Here is a 27,263-nt window from a genome sequence, read left to right as displayed (position 1 = left end):
TTATGTCAAACACTCAACCCTTCCATCGAGTACTTCAAACTCGAACCGGATATAACAAATACCACGTGTGTCACCACTTACCGTGCAATCGTGCTTCTGATATGTCGCCTCCGTACACATGCTATTCACCGTGGCGATTGAGACATTTTCACATGCCGCCATGTCGCCGATTTTCAACTGGACTCGCTGCAGATGATCACGCTGCCGTGACCAACCCAATGTATTGCACATTGTCCACATTTGTTCGGGATGTTGTTCTGCTGATGTCGCCACAACCTTAGGACCCACACCAACACCCACCGGAGTTGTTGCGGTTGTCGTTTGATTAACACCATAATATTGCACTTGGGGATTACTTTCTGGCAGAGGGTAACTATCAAAATCGGCTGCTTCAATTTCCGATACTAATGATTCGGCCTGGGGCATTTTGTATGCCGATGCTTCATAGGAATCATCCTCATCGTTATTGCCTTCTTGAGAATCCGACATTTCAGAACTTGTTGTAACTGTGGGTAATTCGAAATATTGTTGGGTCTCATGTTCGAGTAGTTTTATGGATTCACCACTTCTACCCTCTAGGCGTTCAGCTTTCGGAACATAGGCACGTCTTTGAATTTGTTGTTCTTGGCGACGTTGTTGTTCATCGGGCAGGCATATGGGACGAACATGATCCGAGAACACCACAGGAGTTTCAAGGCGTATCAAAGCTGCGGTCGAACCTTCGACGGGGCTCTTAATCATGCCAATTATACGTCGGCGTTGGGTCCATGGAGCCTTGGAAGCTAGACGTACGGAACCGAAAACGGCCATCCATGTGGCTCTTGGCTGGCCTTGGAAGCAGGATTCAGTGGTGAGAACCCAATCGGGGGAGATCTGAAGAGGGATGCATTTTGATTTAAAAAATCAGTTTTTTTTGCAATGTAATTTCTTACCAAAGTACCATCGCACACATGAATATCCTCACGATACAATGCCGCCAACCAAGGCCAATCTCCAGGCGAAGACATTTTGGGTAGGGTAAGATGTTGTTTGCCCGTCAATACCGATTGTATGCCACACTGCAGCTCGCCACATCCTACATAGAGTACCTGACGGCGGGGACAATGGGTACGCACAAAGGAAATTTCGGGAGCATGTGGGTCCAACACCCTCACATAATCATTGATGTTTTCAGTATCCGTAACCACATCGAAGATTTCCACAGATCTGTAAAAGGGGAGGATTTAGAATAAAAATTTTGATTTTGAATAATTCTCAAATGCGGACATACTCATAGCCCAAAGATTTGCACAGAGACTCGGCCACAGTTTGCCGAACTACCAGTTTACTATCACCTTCCAAACCTTCAGCACATAGTTTTCCCACAGAACCCTTTTCCGAAAACACAGCATATCCTTCAGGGTGGAATCGTGGCAAGTAGGGTACCATGGGTTCAGGATCGATTAATTCCGAGGCCAAGGGGGCAATGGAAACTGAAGAGAGGAAGAGTGAGAGAGAGTAGATTTTTTTAATTATATAATTCGAAGTAGATTTATTTTTCCCCAACTTACGACAATCCTTTTCATCCGAACCATCTGGACAATCAGCCTTGCCATCACATCGAGCCTTGCGTGGCACACAGGCTCTACCACGACCACAATATAATGAATTACTTGTGCAGAACGAGCAGGTCCTTTCATCTGACAGATCTGGACAGTCGGCAACACCATCACACAAACGTGGACTATGAGCATTCATTTGCATATCACTGGCACAGCGGGGCTTATGATGACACGACTGTATACCCGTCGATTCTGGGAACTTTTCACAATCGAAATATTTCTGGAAACGCTTTGGCAATCGATTGCCACATCCTCGCATAAACTGCTCACAATACTCCCGACACATAATACCCGGTGAGGGTTCTACATTTATTTGTCCCTCACAGGGCGGTTGCAGCAGACGGCACACGAAGTCAAATGCCTCACGGAAACATTCGGCATCAACCAATTCGCGAAAGGCGATAACATCGGCCTGGACTTCTTCGAAGGAGGTGTGACCCAATAGATTTGGATAGGTGGTAATGTTGTAACCAATCGACCGACAGTAATTTAATTTTAGAGGTTCACAACGTCGTGGTTGTCTAGGGGTGGTGGTTATTATCTCTGTGGTCTCATCATCACCACCTAAGGGTGACGAGGACATAATCGGTTCTTCAATTAGACCCGTAACTTCTTTGATCATCAATGACTGGGGATCGACAGTTATGTTGGCAAAATACCGGGGATTCGGACTGTTAAACTCTTCGCCAAATAGGGCTAGAAGATCTGCGGTATTCACCAGGCCAGCATAGGGATCGAAGACCATATTGAAATGGACCAGAATATCGCTTTTATCTTCGAAACTGGAAATGCGGGAAAAAAAAATTAGGCACAGATAAAGTATCTACTTTTTTACGTTACCTAAATAACATAGATAAAGAGACTACGTTATCTAAATATCATAGATAATGTATCTACGTTATCTAAATATCATAGATAATGTATCTACGTTATCTAAATTACGTAGATAATATATCTACGTTACCTAAACAACGTAGATAATGTATCTACGTTATCTAAATAACATAGACAATGTATCTACGTCATCTAAATAAGGTAGATAATGAATTTACGTCATCTAAATAACGTTGATAATGTATCTACGTTATCTAAATGATGTAGATAATGTATCTACGTTATCTTAATAACTTAGATAATGTCTCTAAATTACCTAAATAACGTAGATAATGTATATACATTACCTAAATAACGTAGATATTTAATCTACGTTATCTAAATAACGTATATAATGTATCTACGTTATCTAAATAACCTAAATAATGTATTTACGTTATCTAAATATCATAGATAATGTATCTACGTTATCTAAATTACGTAGATAATATATCTACATTATATAAACAATGTAGATAATGTATCTACGTCATCTAAATAACGTAGATGATGTATCTACGTCATCTAAATAACGTGGATAATGTATCTACGTTATCTAAATAACGTTGATAATGTATCTGCGTTATCTAAATGATGTAGATAATGTATCTACATTACTTAAACAACGTAGATAATGTATCTACATTGTCTAAATAACCTAGATAATGCATCTGCGTTATCTAAATAACCTACATAATGTATATACGAAATCTAAATAACGTAGATAATGTATCTACTTTATCTAAATAACGTAGATAATGTATATACGTTATCTAAATAACGTAGATAATGTATCTACGTTATCTAAATAACGTAGATAATGTATCTACGTTATCTAAATAAGGTAGATAATGCATCTAAGTTATCTAAATAAGGTAGATAATGTATCTACGCTATCTAAGTAACGTAGATGGTGTATCTACGTTATCTAAATAACTTAGATAATGTCTCTACATTACCTAAACAACGTAGATAATGTATCTACATTACCTAATTAACGTAGATAATGTATCTACGTTATCTAAATAACGTATATAATGTATCTACGTTATCTAAATAACTTAGATAATGTATCTACGTCATCTTAATAACGTAGATCATTAATCTACGATATCTGAATAAGTGACTAAAGTTTCTACGTCAACTAAATTACATAGATAATGTATCTGAGTTATCTAAATAACGCAAATATTGTATCTATATTATTTAAATATTTTAGATATAATACTACGCTGTCTTAGTGACATAAATAATACGTCAACGTTATCTAAATAACCTAGATAATAAATCTATGATTTTTACATGATGTAGATAATATTTTGTCTGAATAGTAGAGATAATGTATCTAGATTATCTTAATAACCTAGATAATATATTTTTTATCTAATAAACTTTATCTCAGATCAAAATGAAGTACATACCCATCTAATGCCAATATTTCACTACCCTCATAGGCTTCGCGTAGATCCGAACGTCTCACTAATAGGTTGATACGTTCCCTATAATCCCTTGACTTTTGCTGGAATCTCTGAGAATTTTGATTTGCCAAGTCCATGGACCATTTGTCATTTAATATTTGGAATTTGCCACGGAAAATTCGATCAGACAATGGTTCCGGTTTGAAATAGGTATCTGAAAATTAATAAAAAAATTAAAAATCTGATTCTATAATAAATTCCACTTCCCACTTACATCCCACATAAACAAATACCCCAGCCACCAAGAGAGCGACTAGAAATCCTGCAATCACAGCACAACCACACTTCTGGCTATCACCCAATTTTCGCCGGGTAAATCTTATATCCGAATCTGTCGACAATACGGATTCCGTTTTCTTTCGATGTCCGGCACTGGGTAGATGATGAATGTGGCCGTGACCATTGTGACTGTGACCGTTAAGTGTGTGATGGGCAATATCTGCTCCGATGGCCATACCATTACCGTTACGATTTGGCGAATGACTGTGAGCCTTGTGATGCCGGGTACAGCGGGTATTGTGAAAGACTTTTGGTACGGTTGTGGTTGAGGCTTGTGATGCACTGCCACCCTGCGTCGATGACGATTCACGTGCTGAGCTGACGTTTGATGAAGGCATGCCCTGAAATAAATCGAAAGAAAATTTGTAAATAAAAAATCCCAAAAAAGTGAAAGTATGGAAAATTTAATAAAAAAATTAAATAATTTCTTAGGCCTATTATTTTTTTTTTAATATCGTAATTTTTTTATAATTATGTAATTCATTTTCTAACGGAAATTGCTGATCGATTGTTAATGATCCATGACTTTTAGTCATGGCCATTAAAACTTTTGGAACAACATGAAATGCTCTAATGCCTGATAGTTTGCATGCCAAGGTAGGCTTTTTGGTAGTATTAAGTAGCTATTAATTTACATAATATCGGAATGCAAGTAATATTGTAACGATATTGTATCAAGTGCAACGAAATAATTTTCAATGCAAGGTTGAATTTCAAATAGGTTTCCCAAATTTTCTTTGAAAAGCTTTTTTTATTACAAAAATTAAGCTAAATAATTAGGATTGTTTTTAAAACCAGACTGTAAGGCAAGGATTTTATAAAAATATTTTTTTCAATAATATTGGATTTTTTAAAAATATTTTTTATTGAAAAATATTTTTTTATTGATAATGGATTTCTTTAAATTTATTTTTTTTTTAATAAGGCATATTTTTTAGATATGTTTTAATTGCTTTAAATAGGTTTTCAATCAATATTATAGGGCGTATTTACTAGCCATTTTGTAGATAAATTATAGGTTATAGGAGACTCACAAATTTTTAGATTATCTATCGCCTTTTGTTACTTCTCTTTTTTTTAATTCATCATTGAAAATTTCATTAATAATTTCAAGACAGACAATTCAACAAATGTTCAGAAACCCAATTTGCATACACTTCACTTTTTTGGCACCCATCATCATCTTGCAAATGGTGCAAGACACAATTGAGAAAGATGGTTGGTGGTGGTTGCACGAAGTGAACACCTGAGGAACATAATGCATGTGAATCCCAATAGAAAATTAGCACATCGCACAATGGATTTCATTTTCATACATAAATGCATACATATTTATGTGTATATGTATAATATACAGAAATTCCACCCTTCTCAAATTCCATGAAGTTCATGCAGCACATGTGAAAAGACACCCATCTGTCTTTGTATCAGCTTCGTAATTATTTTGAAAGGGTTATTTGGAATTTATATGCAAATAACAATGCATACTAAAATTAGTGGTTTTTAATTTCATATCGTATTTATATTTAAAAAATATTTCCAAAAAAACAACCACTGCTCCAGGTGAGGCTCGAACTCACAACCCCGGCATTGCTCACAAGTTACTGATTATAAGTACCGTGCGCTAACCAATTGCGCCACAGGAGCTGTTGATTTAACTGCAGCTAAATGTTAAGCGGTGATCGACCTTGAAATTCAATTGAAATTCAAATGTTAAGCGGTGATCGGCCTTGAAATTCAATTGAATCCAGGATTAAAAACAATATTGAAAATAAGGATTTGAAATTTGTGTTTTTTAAATGAAAATAAAAATAATGAAACAAATTTAAAAGATAATAAAAAAATAAATTGAGTAATAATAAATAAAAAAAATTCAATTTAAAAAAAAATAATTTAATTAGCAAAATGTAATATAATTTTTGAGTAGCTTTATTTATTTTTAAAAAATTTAAAAAAAATTTGGTTATCGATCAAATTTATTTAGCGTAGATTTTTTAAAGTTTGTATACCCTTCACCACACTGTGGTACAGGGTATTATGTCTTTGTGCATATGTTTGTAATAGGCAAAAGGAAACGAGATAGACACATGGTTCCTTTTGAGAATATGCATAGAATCACTTTCTGAGTCGATTTATGCATGCTCGTCAGTCCGTCCGTCTGTCCGTCTGTAGATGTTAAATTGTAAACAAAGTACAGGTCGCATTTATTATCCGATTTGGATGAAATATGGCACAAGACACTTATTTGGCCCATGGACGAACCCTATTGAAATTGAAGAAAATCGGTTCAGATTTAGATATAGCTCCCATATATAGTTTCGTCCGATTTAAGGTAAATGGTGCACCAAAGGCTTTATACATCTTTAGATTTGCACGAAATTTGGCATAGAGTACTGAATTAGGTCCAGAATTATGTGTGCTAAGTTTTGTGAAAATCGGTTCAGATTTAAATATAGCTCCCATATATAGTTTCGTCCGATTTTTTGTAAATAGTGCACCAAAGTCCTTATATATCCTTCGATTTGCACGAAATTTTGCATAGTGTACTGAATTGAGTCTAGAATTACGTGTGCCAAGTTTCGAGAAAATCGATTCAGATTTATATATAGCTCAAATATATATTTTCGTCTGATTTAAGGTAAAAAGGTCACCAAAGTTCTTATATATCTTTCGATTGGCACGAAATTTTACATAGAGTACTGAATTAGGTCGAGAAAATCGGTTCAGATTTATATATATTTCCGCTATATAGCTCCCATATAATCGGGCTCTAAAGTCATTATATATCTTTCGATTTGCACGAAATTTGGCATAGGCTACTGAATTACGTCCACGATGATGTGTGCTAAGTTTCGTGAAAGTCGGTTCAGATTCAGATATAGATCAAATATATATTTTCAACCGATTTAATTTAAATTATGCACTAAAGACCCAAAGATTGGCAATCGGCACACAATTTTGTACAATGTACTGAAGTTACTATAACCTTTCGTGTGTCAAGTTTTCTTGAAATTGGTGCAGATTTAAATATATCTTCTATATATGCTTTCGTCGAATTTAAATAAATGTTGCACTAAAGGCCCATATCTAGTTCGATTGACAAAACGTACTGAAATTAATAAAAATTATGTACCAAAGTGGTGAAGGGTATCATAAAGTCGGTTCAGTCCGACTTTACTACTTTCCTTACTGGTTTTTAAATAAATTATGTGGCGTTGAGTTTTAGAAAATATGTTTTGATCAATATTATAAGGCGTAGATCTTTTAAAACATTTTTTAATAAATATTACAAGGTGTAGATTTTTAAAATTTTCAATATTAAAGGTCGATGGTTTTTAAAAAATATTGTTTTTTTCAAAATTACGGGGTGTGCTTTAAAAAAATTGTGCCAAAATTATAGGGCGAGCATTAAAAAAATATTTTTTTAATCTATATTATAAGGCATGGATTTTTTAATAATTATTATAAAGGTCCATAACAAAACCATAATGGTTTAGCTTACTAGTTTTAATGTTTTAAATTTAATTTTTCTTCTATATTTATCACTAATTAGCTTTTTTTACAGTTTTTTAATTATATATTTTTTTATTATATATTTGTTTTTCTATTATTTTTAACATTTTCTTATTTTATAATTATTATAAAATAATACAAAATTAAAAAATAATATACAAATATATTTGCAAAAAAAATCAACTGCTCCAGGTGAGGCTCGAACTCACAACCCCGGCATTGCTCACAAGTTACTGATTATAAGTACCGTGCGCTAACCAATTGCGCCACTGGAGCGCTTGCCCGGTTGCTGTCAAATAGCCTACATGAAACAGAGCCATGGAACTGTAGATACAGCGATGTGCAAATACACATACGCACACATACAACCGCACTCACTATGCTGTATTAAGAACATGGATGCGAAACGTTGAAAGTGAAACCATTTGGCAAAGAAATGAAAGGGAAGAAACAATATAATGGTAATCAACGAAGTGGGTTTATTGTGTTGTTTGTTGATAGTGAAATATTTAATGTTACCACTGTTTGTGGGGGAAAAGGGTATTTATTTTGGGTGGATGTAGAAACAAAAAATGGGAAATCATTTTAAAATTTCAAAAGAAAAATTAGTAATGTATGCAAAAGATTAGAAAATCATTAAATTATTGATTTTTGTGTTTTTCTTTAGACGGTATATTTAAAATGTAAGGTTAATGATATACACTTTGCTACAACAGGAATCTTTCTGTCTGGCTGATGGGCACGATATTTCCAAACTTTGGATATGTTAATAATAGACTTAAATTAAGTTCGAAAATGGGGAATATCGATCTACTCCTTCTTCTCAAAAGACCAAAACACCAAAACACATGGACCTGTATTGTTCATTTTTATGAATAGATGTATGTCACCCCCAAAAACACTGTTGGAAAATACCTCTAAAAACAATACAAACCATCCAAGTAATAATAGCAATTTCAGTGCATAATTGTAATGTTTTATCTTATACTAGCATAGGCATATTCGTTAGCGAATGTGAGTTATATTTAAACATGTATTAAAATATTATTTTATTTTCACAGAAAACTGCATATGGCAGAAAAACTAAACAATCTACACATTAATATCGACCATAAATTGAATTTGAGTACCATTTAGTACCAAATTTCATGATTCGAGCTCTAAAGTGATCCTTAATCCAAGATTCAGGATTACAACTCTATTGGTTCACCCACAATTCAAATTGTACCAAATGTAGTACACAGTAGTTCGACTTTTTTAAAACGTCCTCCTTACCACAAACCTACACCCCCACAATGATCCTAAGTCCACAAAATGTTGTACAACATTTTGTAGACAGTAGTGCGAATTTCCAAAACCTCCTTCTTACCACAAACCTACACCCCCATAGTGATCTTAAATAAAATTTTCATGATTCACTCACATTTCAAATTGTACCAAATTTAGTACACAGTAGTACGAATTAAAAAAAATGACAACTTAATCCAAACCAACACCCCCACAGTGATCCAAAATCCAAGTTTCAGGATTCCAACTCTATCGGTTCACCCACAATTTAAAGTGTACCAAATTTAGTACACATCACTACGTATTTCTAAAACCTCCTTGTTTCCACAAACCTACACTCCCGTAGTGATCCTAAGCCCAAATTTCAGGATTCCAACTCGATCGGTTCACTCACAATTCAAAATGGTACCAAATTTAGTACACAACAGTACGAATTTCCAAAACTTTCTATATACCCCAATCCTACACCACCACAGTGATCCTAAATCAAAATTTCAGGATTCCAACTCTATCGCTTCACCCACAATTTAAATTGTACCAAATTTAGTACACTTAGTACAAATTTCTAAAACTTCCTACATAACCCAACCCTACACGCCCACAGTGATCCCAAATCCAAGTTTCATTATTCCAACTCTATCGGTTCACTCACAATTCAAATTGTACCAAATTTAGTACACATTAGTACAAATTTCTAAAACTTCCTACATATCTCAATCTTACACCTCAACAGTGATCCTGACTCCAAATTTCATGATTCTAGCTCTATTGGTTCACCTAAAATTCAAATTGTACCAAATTTAGTACCATTTAGTACCCATACGTATTATTTTCTTAAAATGAATCCTGACCCCAATCCCAAACCCCTACAGTGATCCTGGCTCCAAATTTCAATGTTCCCGCTTTAATTTCAAATTCCAGGATTCCAGCTCGATTTGTATCTCCAAATATAGTACCATATAGTACTTTTCGTATACATGAGTACACGCTTTCAAAACCATCTCCTTAAATGGACCCTACTTCTCAACCTTAATTCACATTTCAAATGTCAAGTTTTAGCGCTATCCGTTCACATGCTACATAATTGTACCAAATTTAGTACATTTTCGTACTTTTCGGATAGTTATAGATCGAATTTCCAAAAACCCTGTGATACTTCTATCCTACACTCCATCAACGACCACCAAACCAAATCTCAGAGTTCCAGCTCCACCGGTTCGCCAAATACAAATGTATTTAGTACTTTTCCCTCACCCAAAATTTCAAGATTCTATCTTCAGCCGTTTCGTCTTGGCGTTGATGAATCGTTAAATCAGTCTGTCAATCACTTTACTCTTTTATTAGTATAGATAATGCATTTCTATCACATACCCCTATCATATTAGACCACTTTTCTGTCATTTTTCAATATACTCATTCATAGCAAACATTTAGTTTTTCTCGAATTGTCTTATAATATAAGGCTTATATTCTCAAAATTCTATCATCCAGAAGTTTCCACTTTAACAAATATTATTTGTTTATTAAAATTAATCGAACTGCCAAAAAACAACCACTGCTCCAGGTGAGGCTCGAACTCACAACCCCGGCATTGCTCACAAGTTACTGATTATAAGTACCGTGCGCTAACCAATTGCGCCACAGGAGCTATAAGAGGGGCGCTGCCAAATATCGCACATGAATGTAGTGTCGACACACATGCAAACACATCTAGAACATTTTAACGAAACAAAACAAAATGGTGTTTATTGGAAATGAAACAAGAGAAACAAAAATGTAATGAAACGACAAACAAGAGGTACATGTGGAGAATGAAATGACAACAAAATGTACATGTTATTAGAAACAAGAACAATAGAAAGAGGGTGGCTGTGTGGCAAGAGAGAGAAATATGAAACAAAATTGTGATAAAACAATGTCTGTGGCGTTGCCATTGTGGTTTTAATGGGTTGGGTATTGTGGGGATTGTTAGGGGAGATGAAGATGTGAAATTTAAATAAAATAAATGAGTATTAAATCAAGATCCGAGTATAATAAAAAATTAAGGACATATTATAGCAAACAAATAACCATTAGAAAACATTCAAACTATTTTTTGGGTTCTACTGTTAAAAGAACTGTATTCTCAATTATTTATTATTTTGTGCTGAAAATATTTATGTATGTATGTATAACAATGGCTTTAACAATCACTGCATATTGATGAATAATTTATTCATAACAGCAAACAATCACTCTGCTTGCTCTGCTGCGAGTATGAGAGAACTTGTTACGAATTTTAATTGACACCCAAACCGAAGCAAACAAAACAAAAACGTTTTGAATTTTGTTCTGAACTAATTGTTGGCTTTATGCCAAAAATCCATCGTCCATCTACCAATCAAATAAGCGTTACAATGACCTCAGTCAAGTATTCGATTTATTTCTAAATTACGCACATTCTCCTTACGCAAATTGAATTTGAAATACTGTGTTTTGAACGGATTCTAAGAGGTAGGTTTATGGTTGACGAAAAATATGCGGAATAAATTTTGTAGAATAAATTTGAGGCATAATTTTTATTACATAATTGAGAACAATAATTTGGGATTTTCCAATGAAATATAGTGTTTATAGAAGCCCATCAGATAACATTTTTGACAATCCCTAAAGAACTATTAATTTATATCATATTTTCAGCCCACTCTATTTAAACTAATATTTAGCTTTGAATAGAAATAGAGGCCCATCTGAGCTATAAACATGGATATTTATACCGTTATTTTAAATGCCTATTAAATCTATAGCTTTAATTTTTAAATAATATTTTTGGGGGCCAATCGGATCTAAAAATATATTTCATAAATAATATTTAAGAAACTACTCATATCTATTAACCCGAATCAGCCCAGTGTTACCATATGGTCACACACATAATCCATAGGACCTACTTAAATGACCTATGAAATATTTCCGAAAAATTAAAAACAAGTTCTGGGGCGATTCGGGTTAACAGGGATCTGAAAAATATATTTGTAGAGACACAGCGGAGCTACAGACGTTTTTTAAAAGCAATATTTGCCCATCTGAGCTATATACGTAGATTATTCAAGTATCATTTCTTGAGCTAATCTACAATTTTATATTCCAAATCTCTTAGAGGTATAATTAATTATTTGAAATATTTTAAAGGGTCCACCAGAGGTTAGAGGTGAATTTTATATTTTTGGAGGTGCATTAGAGCCATAATCGTGAAATTTAAAAGGCCCATCGGAGATGAAACCGTTGAAATTTTAAATATTTTGCAGGCCCATTAGAGCAAAAAACATAGAATTTTTAAATGTTTTACAGATCCTTCAGAACTAAAATCCTTAATTAAATTGAATATTTTTTTAAAGATACCTCAGAGGATAGTTGTTAATTCTTAATGTATTTTTAGAGATCAGTCAGAGCTTTTCTCGTGTTTTTACATCAAAATCAGAGCTACAATCGTAGAATTAATGAAGGTCCATAATAGCTGGTGCGATCATTGATCATTTTTAGAGATTCGTCAAAGCTATATTTGTGGAATTTTTTTTAATATTTTATAGGTCTATCAAGTCGTCGACTTTTTTTATATTTTTAGAGGTCCGTCGAAGCATGAACTTTTATTTGTAGAAGTTTATCAGTGATCCATCAATTAGAAGGGTTTATTTTAAATATTTTAGTGATCGTTTGCAGATTTTATTATAATTTTTAGAGGTCCATCAGAGGGTAATCTAGAATTGTTAGGGTCCATAGAGACACATTTAAAATATTTTAGAAATCGAACGGATCTTCAATTGCGGATTTTAAAATATTTTTACCGAGGTGTAATCTTCGATTAATTTGGATTTGCTGGATATTAAAAACATGTTTGACATGTTGACATGATTTGTACTTGTGAATTTTAAAATATTTTTTATTGTCTATCAGAGTTGTTATCGGGAATTTTAAAATTATTTTAGAGGAACTTTATATTGATAAGTATGTAATATATCAAGACAGTTTAACATTTTTAAATATTCAGTGTATATTTTGGCATAGCCCTTATCCCGAATCATTTGAGACTTTTCATTAAGCTATTCGCATTTCCCCTTTTCCAAGGTGACTATAATTTGGGATTTCAAAAATCATTATAGGACCATGTTTTGATGGACAATACATTCGAAGTTGCTGTAATTTAGGATAATAGGTAGAAAAACGTCTTCCAAAAATAATTTGCATATAGGTATCCTCATTTTCCAGCAGAAGGGGTTGTAACTTGTTGTTCTAGTTTTATGATGAATTAAAAATCGCCATCGCAGAACATTTTAAATATCCCTCATATGAAGGATCCACCTATTTTAAGCGTTTTCATGATCCTAGATCGATTTTCCAACCGATCTAACTTACCAGGTTCTTGGTAAGTGCATCATTTCATCGCAAAAACATTCAATGAAGATCAAAAGTGTTGACATAGTATTCAAATAAACGTCCCGGCCATTTTCGGTATGCTGAAGATGTTATTTTCCAACCTGAGTTTTCTTAGAGTATACAAATAATCTTCAAAGACAGTTCTCTTCGATTTTTTGTAAATATATACCCCAAAAAATCAGGTGAGCTCGACCGGTTAGGCATTTGTGTTATCTGTTTCATATGCACTGTGCTATTTTTTATTGCACAGCTGCTGTTCTATAACTAATTCGTCACACAAACCTTCCAGATGTTTTGCAGAACCACCCATTACGATTTCTTATCGAACATGCACAAAAAACGGCACCGTACGCACGTATCTGGTATATGTATATAGTCCCCCAAATGAGATTTGTTATCTTTACAATAACTTCTAGATGACTCAATGTTATTTTTTCCATTATTGATTTGGCCCACCACCAGCCCCGCTTTGCTTGGGCTTCCCTCCTATCACATATTTGCAAATCATCATATCTAAGATTAGCAAGCAACTTTTATATTCTGTTATGTATCATTCCATTTTTTGCTCTACATTAGAAAGAAAGTCCATTATGTGTGAAGAAGATGAAAATCAATCTTTCACTTGACTATCCGAAGGAATATTTTTTCCACAAATAAAAAACTCCAACTGCTCCAGGTGAGGCTCGAACTCACAACCCCGGCATTGCTCACAAGTTACTGATTATAAGTACCGTGCGCTAACCAATTGCGCCACTGGAGCGCTTAACAGATTTTTGCCAAAAGCTTAGAAAAAGCTATGCTACAGCAACAACAACTACAATACAATGTCGCAGTAGCAGCGACAACAACAACACATAAAAGTTTTATTTTTAGATTTTGCAAAAAAAAAAAAAAAACGTCGATGACAACAACACACAAACAAAAAATAAAAGTGAGGAAGCGACAACATCAGCAATAATCAGCAACAACAAGTGGTTGATTCTAATGTTGATGAATGGGGGGAAGATCGGAAAGCTTGGGAATTGGGTCAGATTGGTTTCATTCACATTCATTCATTATTTACTCAGTCATTCACGTTCATAATTAATTAATAATGTGAATCATTGAAGAAAGTTCATTAATTAGATATTCGGATATACATTTAAATATGTCATCGAAGAATTTACAGGCAAACCATAGACTTTGGCTATTTCATAGATTTCTATGGATTTTAGAGTTAATTTGAATATTGTGTATATCAAAGGTTAGGCGGCTGGATATTTTTGGAACTGTGCAATAATGTAAAATATTGTTAGAGGTGCGTCAGAGCTATAATTGTGACATGTTTAAATTAATTTACAAAAAGAGATAATCAGAGCTTTAATTGTCTAATATTTAAATTTTGAAAAGCCCCTCAAAGCTGTAATTTTAAATATTCTTAGAGTTTTTAAGGTTCCATTATAGGTTTGAATTTGATATTTTAATATATCCGTCAGAGCTCAAACTGCGAATTTTATTATATTTAAAATTATTTTAGATATACTTCAGGGCCACAATCGTGCATATTATTAAGAATTAGGTTGGGGAAAAATCCATTAGGCCGTTCGTCGCAACTGTCGATACAATCGGAGAAATGATCGAAGCTGACCGGCATGTTAGCAGTCTTAACATCGCTCAGGAGCTAAAAATCGATCATAAAACTGTTTTAAATCATTTACACAAAGCTGAATTCAAAAAGAAGCTCGATATTTGGGTGCCACAACAATTAACAGAAAAAATAGGATGGATCGAATTTCCATCTGCGAAGCCTTGTTTAAACAGAATCAGATAGACCAATTTCTTAAACGGATGTTGACTGGATATGAGAAATGGATCACTTACGCTAAGCTAGTGCGTAAACGATCATGGACCGTTTGAAGAAACGGCAAGAATTGGCCAACAGGACCATGAAAATGACCTAAAATGAGGTCTAACCTTTTATGGTGGCCATGTAAAAACTGAGACTTGAAGAGCTCAAAATGATAATTCGGATGGAAAATGTGCGTAGGACCATGAAATTACACAAAATGGGGAGGAATCATTATGTGGGAACTATGTGAAAACACGGGCTTTTATTCTGATGGTGAAATTTCAAATTACAAACACTTCGACAGAAAAATGCTCAGAGAACTATGAAAATACCAACAATTGGGCGGGACTTATATACGGAGCGTGTAAAAAATAGGGATCTATACTTTGCCTTGGATCATCAAAATAGCTAAAATAAAGGAAAGATCAATATATGAGGTTGTATTTTTTCCCGAAGAATAAGAGCTACCTCAATTAGGAAAGGTTCATATGACCAAAAACGTATCGAAAATGGGCGTAGTCTATATTTGAGGTCCTTTCCAAAAATTGTGGACCAAATTAGTCTACGAGGACGCATTCTAATCCACAAAGAACTCGAACTGAAAAATTACCGGCACTTTAGTTTGAAAAGCTTCTGGTATCAAATAGTGGCAGTGAAGAGACGGTATAGATTGTAAACCACCTAGCCAAGATGAGGTCAGAGTAGCAATTAATCGGCTGAAGCAACAGGTGCCGAAGGATTAACAGCCGAACTATTCAAGACCGGTGGTCAGATGCTGGTCGGAAGGATGCACCAGCTGGTTAATTTAATTTGGCTAGAGAATACATGTCCAATGACTGGAAACTCAGCATCCTGTGTCCCGTGCACAAAAAAGGAGACAAGACGATATGTGCCAACTATAGAGGAATAACTCTCCTTCCCATCGCATATAAAGTGCTATCCAGTGTGCTGTGTGAACGACTGAAGCCAATGGTCAATGACATTATTGGACCATATCAATGCGGTTTCAGGCCTGGGAAATTCCAACTATTGGTCGACTATAAAGCCGCATTCGACTTCCGTTCAGAGGTGTTTAAAACCATGTCTGCGTTTGGCATTCCTACAAAATGCATACGGGTGTGCAGGATAAATTTAACAGCAGTTAAAGTCGGTAAGGACCTCTCGGAGCCATTCAATACTGAAGGAGAATTCAGACAAGGTGACAGTTTGTCGTGTGACGTCTTTAATATCCTCTGACCTCACACGAGATGGCCCGATCTGTGCCGTCGGTGAATATCGCCGTCGAATGAACCATGAGCAAACTATCCATCTATACTCAGACATCGACATAGTCAGACGGATCGAGCTGTAGCGACTACGGTGGCTAGGCCATTTTGTGCGAATGGATGTGGATGCCCCAGCTCAAAAGGCATATGAAAGCGAGCCAAGTGATGGTTCAGGCAGAACGGGAAGGCCACAAATCCGATGGAAAGACCAAGTAGAAGACAACATCTCGGAAAATCTGACAAAACATCACCGAAAATTATTGGCGTCGTTCATGACCATAAACGGGACTTTAAGTATAATTTCAAAGCGATCAGCGCAACTCTTCCAGGTCTTTATTGGCCAAAACCAGTCCTACATGCCAAATTTCATGAAAATGACAAATTTCCTAATAAGGAAATATATGGGGTTTATTTCAAATACATATCAGGTATAGAGATTGTCTGGCAAAAGATGTTGATCCTCTGTGAAATACCAAATATCTAACAGTTTGGATACGTTTAGGACCATTTAATTAGGACGGTGCCTATACATGGGGTTATGACAAAACTTACGCCTATATTGAAACCATTTTCTTAGAACCACAACCAGAAATTCAACGAAACGAACATATAGGTAGCCAAATGTGATAGTAAAATTTTTGCTGGACCGTGGTGAATATTTAAATTGGTAGGATCCGGCGAAATAGGTCGCAATCAGCTTAGGGATAAGTAAATCGACTAATCGAAAGTCAAAAATTCGAAGTCAACCTTTGATCTTTATAATAATTCTTTATAAATACTTGATTTAATATCCCAAAGACTAAAAAATACACATTCCGCACCTTTATTTTATCTGCTGACTACAATTTATATAAAAATTAAATTTTTAGTATGTTTTGCATCAGTTGGTAAAAATTGAAAATCGATTTTGAACAGTTTTGACAAAATCGAAAAGTCGACTTTTTAGTCAAAGGCAAAAATCGGAATGTCTAAAAGTCGACTTCGTATCCCTAAATCAGATATAGTCTTTAATGGCGATACCAATTAAAGAGCAGACAATTTTCGGAATTTTGAATACCGTCATTACAACTGATATGTCATTAGGAACGTGTTCGTCGAGATTAAGGATTTATTTCAATTGCTCTTCAGATATGTGAACTTTTTACTACATAAACATTTACTCCGTTCAGCTATTCTGAGTTCCATTGAACTTAACAAAACTTCGATTATTGTCACATACATCCAACGGCGATCTTTTTACTAAACGAGACGAGGTCATTCGATTATAAAAAAACACAACATCGAAACATTTGACCTTGCCATGATTTTAAGAATGTATCAATAAACTTTACCGTGCATGGCAGGCGTACAGGCGACATAGAGACAGGCGTACATATGTAGTAGCACTTCTGCTGTAACGCGCATGCGCGCAACTCACAAGAATTTGTTTCAGAAGTATGAGGTTACCTCCAGCAGCAAACGATCATGTTCAACTTATCAATCCATTTAATTTGATCCGCGCAGGCGAATGCGCTCAAGAGACGCAACGCAACACCACTCACAGATATACACGTGCATTTTGTGATTCGTTCGAACGCGCTCTGCATCCATTCAAGTATGAGAGTTCTTGTTGTAATAAGCTGAACAAAAAATTGACATGGAGGTACTCAGGCGGTTATTTGTTGCGCTCACAAGTCTGTGGTTGACTCGAACCAGTTGAACTCGAACTAGATTTAGTTTTTTTCTTCTTATTTTTTATCCTAGGCAAAAATAAGTAATATTCCAATACATATAGATAAATATATGTATGTACGTATGTATGCATCTGTGTTTTACCAACAATTGAACACAAATGTCGGATATTATTACGCAAAATCATACTTATGTGACAAACTCTAACAGTTATGACAAGAAACAACTACAGAAAGAAGAAAAAACAACAACAAAATAAAATTATTACAGCTTCTTAATGTTCTGATTAAAAACCCCAGATAATAAGAACTATGACTATATGTACTCGAGATGATGTGTGCGTCCGAACACAATGAATGAAAACCAAAGGGCAGATGTTTGTAGATCTTTGAAAGTAGCTGAGTGTGGAGCTAAAGGCCAAACCAAGCTGCCAATTAAATGAACGCCATTAAATGAAGAGCATTAACCAATTTGTGGTTAAAAGTGTTGCAATACTTCTTATTTTTTGATTTGCAGATAAAAGGCATTCTCTTATTTATAGTGTGTGTGTGTCTGTGAGTTATGAACGGATGTCGTAATAAGTGGAATGCACAGTGGCTTGGAAATGAGAAATAATTTACAGATTTAATGGATATAGACAATCGATATAGACAATCGTATAGTGCATAACTCGAACTACCATGAGTCCAATCCAAGTCGAAGCAAGTGTAGTGGCACCATCACTCGAAGTTCCTTAAAATCGTAGTTTTTCGGGATAATTGTGGTTATAATTATGGGAATATAAGTAACGTCCCGAAAAAAACTTCTAAATTTATAAAAAGTAAAAATGTCGTCAATTTCTTTCGGACTTTACTTCCTGCACCCCACAACATTAGGTTCGCATCAAAATACAATCGAAATTATTTTCAGGATTTTTGTAGGTCCCAAATATGGATCTATATTGAAAATTGTATGCGAAGATTTTTTGTACCGAACAATAACCTCACATTTCATAATATTGTTGCTTCTTTTTAATTTTGTTTACCCACCACGAAACCACCAGGAACGTCAGTTTTTAGTCACCCAAATCATCACCTTATGAATAGGCACCTACCACCTAGGAATGTCAGGAAGGATCTTCATGATCTGGAGAGAAAGGTCCAGAGTTCCAAAAGTGAAACTTTAGATCAACAGGCCTATCAAGCTGGATTGAAATGTATTCACACGGATGCAGAGTAATGAAAAATCCTCAATACTGGAAGTATGCCGTCCGGAGGTCTGCAACAGGGTGTCTCCTCATGACTCTAAGAGAGATGAAGATCCTTCCTGTGCGACAACACAACAGGCTTTTGTCGATGCAATATCTGCTTGGGTGTTACTGAAGAAACCGTCCAAACCGTCACCTAATGGATTGAAACCCACCACCTAGTCATGTCAGGAAGGATCTTCATGGTTTGGAAAGAGAGATCCAGAAGTACAACAGGCCTATCAAGTAAGATTGAATTGTATTCACACGGTTGAGGAAGCAATTCAAGAACATAGAGTGAATACAATTTTCGGAGAATTCCCACCTATGATAGCTGCAAAAGAAGAGCAGCTACCACGACGAACCAGGGTGGTCTTGGTACATATTGGGCACGGTGGACAATATCCGGCATGTATATGTTAACTGCCCAGTCAGACCCAATCATCTAACCCCATCTTCTCTTTGGACACAACATGTACAGGTCGCAGGTTCTTGAACCTGGAGTTAGAAGCAGAGCCAGATTAAAGGAAAATACACAGTAGTATAAGCTGATACAACCGATAATCGAATACTCAAAACGTGAACGTTCTATGTGGACCGACATACTCCAGAACCTTTATATGCTGGCTTTGTCAAAACATGGACCTACATTCAATTTTTTTTGGGATTTTTTACTCATCAAAATATCAAAAATGGTGCGGGACCTGTGCCAGAACATGGCCTTATATTGAAATTATCCGGCAAATATGTTAAATCACTTGTAAATGTAAATTACAATCATTTTGGAAAAGTTCGACTAACCACTTAAAAATACTGCAAAAGGAACTGGAATGGTTCTATGTGGGCCGATATATCCCAGGATGTTTATATGGGGGCTATTTCAAAACATTGAGTATCTTTAAGGAGATTTTTTTACCCACCAAGAAACCGGAATTCCAAAACACAGCCTTTTCAGCTGGTATGTACTTCTAGGACCGTCCACAAATCTAAAATGGGGTGCTAGCTCAAAGCGTGATCCTGTATCGATCCACTTTTTTAGAAGATTTCTTTACCCATCGAGAAAACGAAAAACAAAATTAGAGTAACTACGGTTGGAAAATGTCATCAAATTACCTCAAATGGTGCGGGACCTATGTCAAAAAGGGCATTATATTGAGAAATATGTTTTTCAACATCTAAAAACCCGTAATGCCAAATTACAATACTTCAGGCCTAACCACTTAAAAATATCGAAAGTGACCTATATATCCCAGAACCTTTATATGGGTATTATGTCAAAATATTGTACATCTTTAAGGATATTTTTACCTATCAAGAAGCCTAAACTCCAAAATCATCCTCTTCGGTTGGAAAAATTCACAAATAGCACGAAAGATGTTGGGAAATCTGAAATTTGTTATTAGTGTTACTCTTTAGAATTGAAGATTATTATAAGGAGTTGCTTCTGACAATTTATGTCATATGTACACTTAAAGTACTATTTTATAGGTACCAAAATAAGTACATTTGGTATTAAGTATGTTTGTAAAGTTATAATTTGAAATTTGATATGGGAATTTGTGGTTTGATTTTGGTGAGGTTGTTATTTAATTCGTGACATATGTAAGTGGTACCAAATTCAGTGCATTTTGTATTTGAACAAATCGAGACATATATAAATAGTACGAAATCTATAGAAAGTATTAAATTTAGTACATTTTGTATTCATTAAACGAATTTATATAATCTTTGATATTCACATGGGCGCCGCTGTTGATATTTATTAGTTTGTTCTAAATTTATTGAATTATATTATGTATTGAAATTTAATCTGGGCATGTGTTGTATTAAAATCGTACGTTTATGACAGATACTAAAATCGTACCCTCAGTTTCAAATGTTTCAAATTGAGAGTCTGTAGTTTGATATTTCTTTTTCTGCTGGCAGCAAACCTATATAAAAGTCCCGATTGATTTTACGTATACTTAATGCCACTCTAATAGATGGGGGTATAAAATATTCGACCCGGTCGAAACTTATAGAAGTTCTTACTTGTTAAATATATAGAATATAGAAAACGGATAATTAACCTTCTATAAATCAATAGAAAATATGTCAGTATTATATAGAGGATTTTCTTGTTATGAAACTTCGCTAAAATACTCTTTATTTATACTCGTGTTCAGAATATTTTATGGAGATGGAGAAGCATTACCAAATAATTTGGGGAATTTTTAGTAAGAAAATTGTTTTTTATTCACTGTAATTAGTAGCTTGTTTAATGAAATGTTAAATTATCTTGTAAACATCAACAACTACTTACATATGTATGTCCAGATGTATTTACAATCATAAGTAGGTCTGTTATGTACAAATGTATAGCACACAGTAATAAGCTGAGAGATAAGATTTATGCGAGTCTTTAAAAGATACTCGAAGTGTTACGAACAAGTTGTTTTGTAATATTATGTTCGATATTTTAAGAATGTGGTTTGAAAATGTGTGGAAATCATTTTTTAAATACTGCAATATATATTATGTCAGTATATAAATGTAAAAAATCTATAACAGATCTATAAAAAAATATTTTTTATAATACGAAATTCGTACATATTATTCACAGATTTTCATTTCAGTACCAAAAAATTAATTATTATGAAAATTGTTAATTAATCTCGTCTTCTTAGCCAAAAGAAAATTCCCTATTAAAAAATTGCTGTGATTTTCAAAACCCTTCTCAACTTTTCTATACTCTTCCCCTTTGTATGCAAACATATGTTGTTATAGTAGTTTGCAAGGTAAAACAACATAAATAAAATTTGACAGTTTTTTGACATGAGTATTTAGTGCTGCGCAGTGCAGCTACAATTTGCATTGGAGCCCATAAACTGGAAATGGAAATGAAGTTTGTCATATTAGCAAGGTAATGCAATGCCTGCCACACACAACAAATATTGACTTCTATGATCGGTAATGCTTAAATAATATTTATGAATTATTTGCGTAGGCTATAATGCTACAGGAGGTTAAGGAAATCATAAATTTTGCTAAGGCAACTAAATAAAGTTGGGAATTTATTTCAATCTTAAAAAAACATATTTACAATTTTTCTAAAATTTGAATCCTTTTGGGAGAAGTAATAGAAGTTTACTGCTAAATTTATATTCAAACATAATCTATGTTTGGTAAAATTATTAGTTTGGCCAAGATGTAGATCAAATGGGATAATTATAAAATTTCAAAATGTTCAACCCATGTATCGGGTGAAGAAGTGGACCAATAATACCCATCCTCGAACATAATATTAGGCTGTTCAATTTTTGGATTAAAGTTGATAATCCGAACTCATGAAAGGTACCACAAGGACGGTCAGATATCCCCTATGTTCGATCTTCATTAATGTTTGGAAATTGGTAGCAGGTGCAATGTATGGAATCACCTCGATATCCCCTTCCATGGATTTTGAAATTTTAATTCAAACTTTTTCACACAATTAACTATTGATTCAATATAGCGCCAAAGAAAATGAAATTTATGTAAGCTGAACTGTTTTTTAAGTTGAACTACTGGCTGTTTCATGGATTTTCCATTTCCACATTTTCCCATATTCATGGTACATTTAAAGAAATTAATCTTTACAAATACACTCGAAATTAAATGTCAGTTGAAATGGAAAGTGGAACAAATTCAAAAGTCTACGCTTATGGTAGACATTGTACGTTAGGCTTTAAATAACATATTTTTTAAAAAATCTAAGCCAAAGGAAGAGGTAATAAAATATTTTTTTTTTTTAATTTAAGCCAAGGTTTGAATTTAAAAAAAATATATTCTTATAAAATTTAAAATAGACTTTTAAAAAATCTACGTATACTCTGAAAAAAATCTGTTCGACTCTGAAAATATCCTCGTCTATGGTATGTTTTAAAAATATTTGTTGTTCTGAAAAATATATTATAAAAAATCTACGACGTAGTTTTTGAAGAAAGTATTTTTTATACACTTCACCACACTGTGGTACAGGGTATTAATTATTTGTGCATATGTTTGTAACAGGCAAAAGGAAACGAGATAGACACATGATTCATTTTGAGAATATGAATAGAATCACTTTTTAAGTCCATTTACGCATGTCCGACCGTCCGTCTGTCTGTCCATGTTAAATTGTAAACAAAGTACAGGTCGCATTTTTGATTCGAATTGGATGAAATTTGGCACAGCTCATTTATTTGGCTCAGGGACGAACCCTATTGAAATTGGGAAAATCGGTTCAGATTTAGATATAGCTCCAATATATATTTTCGTCCGATTTTAGGTAAATGATGCACCAAAGTCCCTAAATATCCTTCGATATGTACGAAATTTGGCACAGAGTACTGAATTAAGTATAGAACGATGAGTATTAAATTTCATGAAAATCGGTTCAGATTTAGATATAGCCCCTATATATATTTTCGTCCGATTTTAGGTAAATAATGCACCAAAGTCCCTATATAACTTTCGATTTGCAAGAAATTTTACATAGCGCACTGAACTAAGTCTAGAGTGAATTGTGCAAAATTTCGTGAAAATCGGTTTAGATTTCTACATAGCACCCATATATATTTTCGTTCGATTTTAGGTAAATGTTTCACCAAAGTCCCTTTATATATACATCGATTTGAATGAAATTGGCGTACTGAATTGAGTCTAGAATAATGTGTGGTTAGTGTAGGACAAATCGGTTCACATTTCGATATAGCTCCCACATATACATATATATTCATCCGATTTTACATAAATGGTGCACCAAACTCCCTATTGTTTGTCCGCTTATAACGAAATTTTGCACAACGTATCAAATTGAGACTTGGATGACGTTATTGCGTTTCATTGAAATTGGTGCAGATGCAGCCATAGTTTCCACATTTATTTCGAACGGGTCTCTGATTGAAATTAAATTTTTAACAAAGCGGCGTACCGAATAGTGTGTATCAATTTAGTTATAAATCGTTTTTATACCCTTCACCACACTGTGGTACAGGGTATTATGTCTTTGTACATATGTTTGTAACAGGCAAAAGGAAACGAGATAGACATATGGTTCCTTTTGAGAATATGCATAGAATCACTTTCTAAGTCGATTTATGCATGTCCGTCCGTCTGTCTGTCCATGTTAAATTGTAAACAAATTACAGGTCGCATTTATGATCCGAATTGGATGAAATTTGGCATAGGTCACTTATTCGGTCCAAGGACGAACCCTATTGAAATTGGGAAAAATCGGTTCAGATTTAGATATAGCTCCCATATATATATATATATATATATATTTAACCGATTTAATGTAAACGGTCCCTATATAACTTTCGATTTGCACGAAATTTGGTACAGCCTAATCATTTAGGTCTAGAATGATGTCTGCCAAGTTTCCAGAAAATTGTCCAGATTTAGATATAGCTCCCATATATAGTTTCGTCCGATTTCATGTAAATGGTGCACCAAAGTCCCTATATATCTTTCGATTTGCACGAAATTTGGCATAACGTACTGAATTGAGCCTAGAATGATGTCTGCCCAGTTTCGAGAAAATCGGTCCAGATTTAGATATAGCCATATATAGTTTCGTCCGATTTCATGTAAATGATGCACCAAAGTCCCTATATATACTTCGATTTGCACGAAATTTGGCATAACGTACTTAATTGGGCCTGGAATGATGTCTGCCGAGTTTCGAGAAAATCGGTTTAGATTTCTATATAGCTCCCACATATAGTTTCGTCCGATTTCATGTAAATGGTGCACCAAAGTCGCTATATATATTTCGATTTGCACGAAATTTGGCATAACGTACTGAATTGAGCCTAGAGTGATGTCTGCCGTGTTTCGTGAAAATCGGTCCAGATTTAGATATAGCTCCCTTTTATTATAGATTGATTTTAAGTAATTGACGCACCAAGGAGCCAATAGGAACAAAACGTTCTGAAATTAGTATAACCTAACCTGTGACAAGTTTGTTTGAAATCGCTTAATATTTGGATAGAGCTTCGATATATAGTTTCGCCCGATTTCAAGTAAATAGGGCATCATACTCCTCATGTTAGTCAGATTGACATCAATTTTTGCACAACGTACAAAATTGAGCATAAAATTACGTAGTTGCGTTTTCTAGAAGTACAGACATAGCGAAAAGGATGACCTATTTATATTTGTTTGAAGTCGATTTACATACTTTATGGATAGATCTAGGTAGATTCAGATTTATATAAATATCACATATTTTATTTAATCCAATTTCATGTTAATAGTCCTGTTTAATATACCCACAGTAGTCGGCCCCGTCCGACTTTACTACTTTCCTTACTGTTTTTTTTTCATAAATTTGTTCCATGGTACGCAGACGACTCTAAATCTGTCCGAATGAAATTACATTTATCATATGTTGCAGATTTGTATGTTCCTTGGAGAGAACATTGACATGCAATTGTAAGGATACATATGTACGGTATACCCAAAGTGGTGAAGGGTATCATATTGTCGCCCCGGCCGACTTTACAACTTTCCTTACTGGTTAAAGCCTATACTAATGCTGTGCAAGCATGGGAACAATTAGTTCTTTCTCTGCGTTGTCTTTTAGTAAGTCATTTCATATGGCGGGTTCTTATTTATTCTTTTCACACCCCTAGTCTGTTCCTATTTTTACTTACTTGTTTTCCATGAGTGTATTCATAAATTATCAGTTCATTTCTTCCGCGCCGTTTTACTTTTTGTTTTTTTGGTTCGGTATGGGTCAAATGTTACTGGAACATGAACGTATTATTGCATTAATGCAATGAATAAATTTTGCTAAAAAGTTCCGCATTACTTTTCTTTTTTCTTCTTCTTTGCTTTTTTAATTTTTTATGGAACAAACGCAACGAAGTAAAGTGTAAATAAAATACAGAAAAAATTGGGTTTCCTTATGTGCAACGACGCACTGACTGACTGGTTGGCTACTCGATATTCGATTCATCATTTATGCAACATACAGATAATTTTTAATTTACTTCACACAAATTAATGGATTTTCCGTATCGTGGATGCGTGTGTAAGAAAATAATAGAGCTGTCGGTTGAGATCTAATTTTTATACAAAATAAAAAAATCACACTAAAAATAAATGATCCATTTAGTAGAAGAAATTTACTAAAGTAATGAAAAATCCGACCAATTTCATTTTGTGGGCAACCCCATTTCAACTGTAATGCCTAAAATTAAAAACCAGTGCGTTGTGGCACATATTGCATGCTTCACACACGCATTTAAACGCGGTGCTGCCACAAATCGATTGATGAAAAAAGCGTGTTAACATTGACAAGCAGCGGCATAACAAAACCAACCAACAAAAAAAGACTATTCCGCCCACCGACACGCTATTTGATGGAGGGGGAGTGTGCACCTACCTATATATATACATTATGTGTTAACATGTTTTCACTCTACATTTACCATCACTACACACGTACATACATATGTATGTGCAGCTGATGCGTTGTCGTGTCGTCATTTGGTGAAACTTACCTTCCAGTTAGTTTTACTGCTCGACGAGGATGAATGTTTTCCGCAAATATTACCATTAGCGGTACTACTGTTGTTGTTGTTATTATTTATGGTTTTTGGTGATTTGTCGGAACCGGAAGTTTTTCCATCACTTTGTGATTTTTTATTCTGCAAAGAAAAATGAAGATAATGAGACATTTTATTAGTGAAGTGCATAATTTGGCTTAATTAATTACTTAGAGGTGATAACATAACATAACATCAAAAAATATTTTTAAAAAATCTACGCCTATGGTAGGACTTTAAAAATATTTTTAAAAAATCTATGCCTATGGTA

General features: G+C 34.4%; 1 protein-coding gene and 4 non-coding genes across 5 annotated transcripts; all 5 read right to left on the bottom strand.

Annotated features, from left to right (window-relative positions):
• On the bottom strand, positions 1 to 27,105 carry LOC133329852 (atrial natriuretic peptide-converting enzyme-like). Its single transcript, XM_061538319.1, has 7 exons — positions 26,948 to 27,105; positions 4,167 to 4,572; positions 3,896 to 4,106; positions 1,551 to 2,383; positions 1,271 to 1,472; positions 933 to 1,206; positions 1 to 873 (listed from the first exon to the last, which is right to left on the bottom strand). The coding sequence occupies exons 2-7, from the start codon at positions 4,567 to 4,569 to the stop codon at positions 1 to 3; spliced, it is 2,796 nt and encodes a 931-aa protein (XP_061394303.1). The 5' UTR covers positions 4,570 to 4,572; positions 26,948 to 27,105.
• Trnai-uau (transfer RNA isoleucine (anticodon UAU)) lies at positions 5,787 to 5,878 on the bottom strand. Its single transcript is given in 2 exon segments — positions 5,787 to 5,822; positions 5,841 to 5,878. It is a non-coding gene; the product is annotated as a tRNA-Ile (tRNA).
• Trnai-uau (transfer RNA isoleucine (anticodon UAU)) lies at positions 7,929 to 8,020 on the bottom strand. The gene is given in 2 exon segments: positions 7,929 to 7,964; positions 7,983 to 8,020. It is a non-coding gene; the product is annotated as a tRNA-Ile (tRNA).
• Trnai-uau (transfer RNA isoleucine (anticodon UAU)) lies at positions 10,588 to 10,679 on the bottom strand. Its single transcript is given in 2 exon segments — positions 10,588 to 10,623; positions 10,642 to 10,679. It is a non-coding gene; the product is annotated as a tRNA-Ile (tRNA).
• On the bottom strand, positions 14,113 to 14,204 carry Trnai-uau (transfer RNA isoleucine (anticodon UAU)). The gene is given in 2 exon segments: positions 14,113 to 14,148; positions 14,167 to 14,204. It is a non-coding gene; the product is annotated as a tRNA-Ile (tRNA).
• Positions 27,106 to 27,263: the final 158 nt, after the last annotated feature.

The sequence above is a fragment of the Musca vetustissima genome, unplaced genomic scaffold (assembly GCF_032173495.1).
Source record: "Musca vetustissima isolate MV318-11 ecotype Yass unplaced genomic scaffold, APGP_CSIRO_Mvet_v1 utg224470, whole genome shotgun sequence".
Lineage (NCBI taxonomy): Eukaryota > Metazoa > Arthropoda > Insecta > Diptera > Muscidae > Musca > Musca vetustissima.
This window is presented reverse-complemented; position numbering and strand designations above follow the sequence as displayed.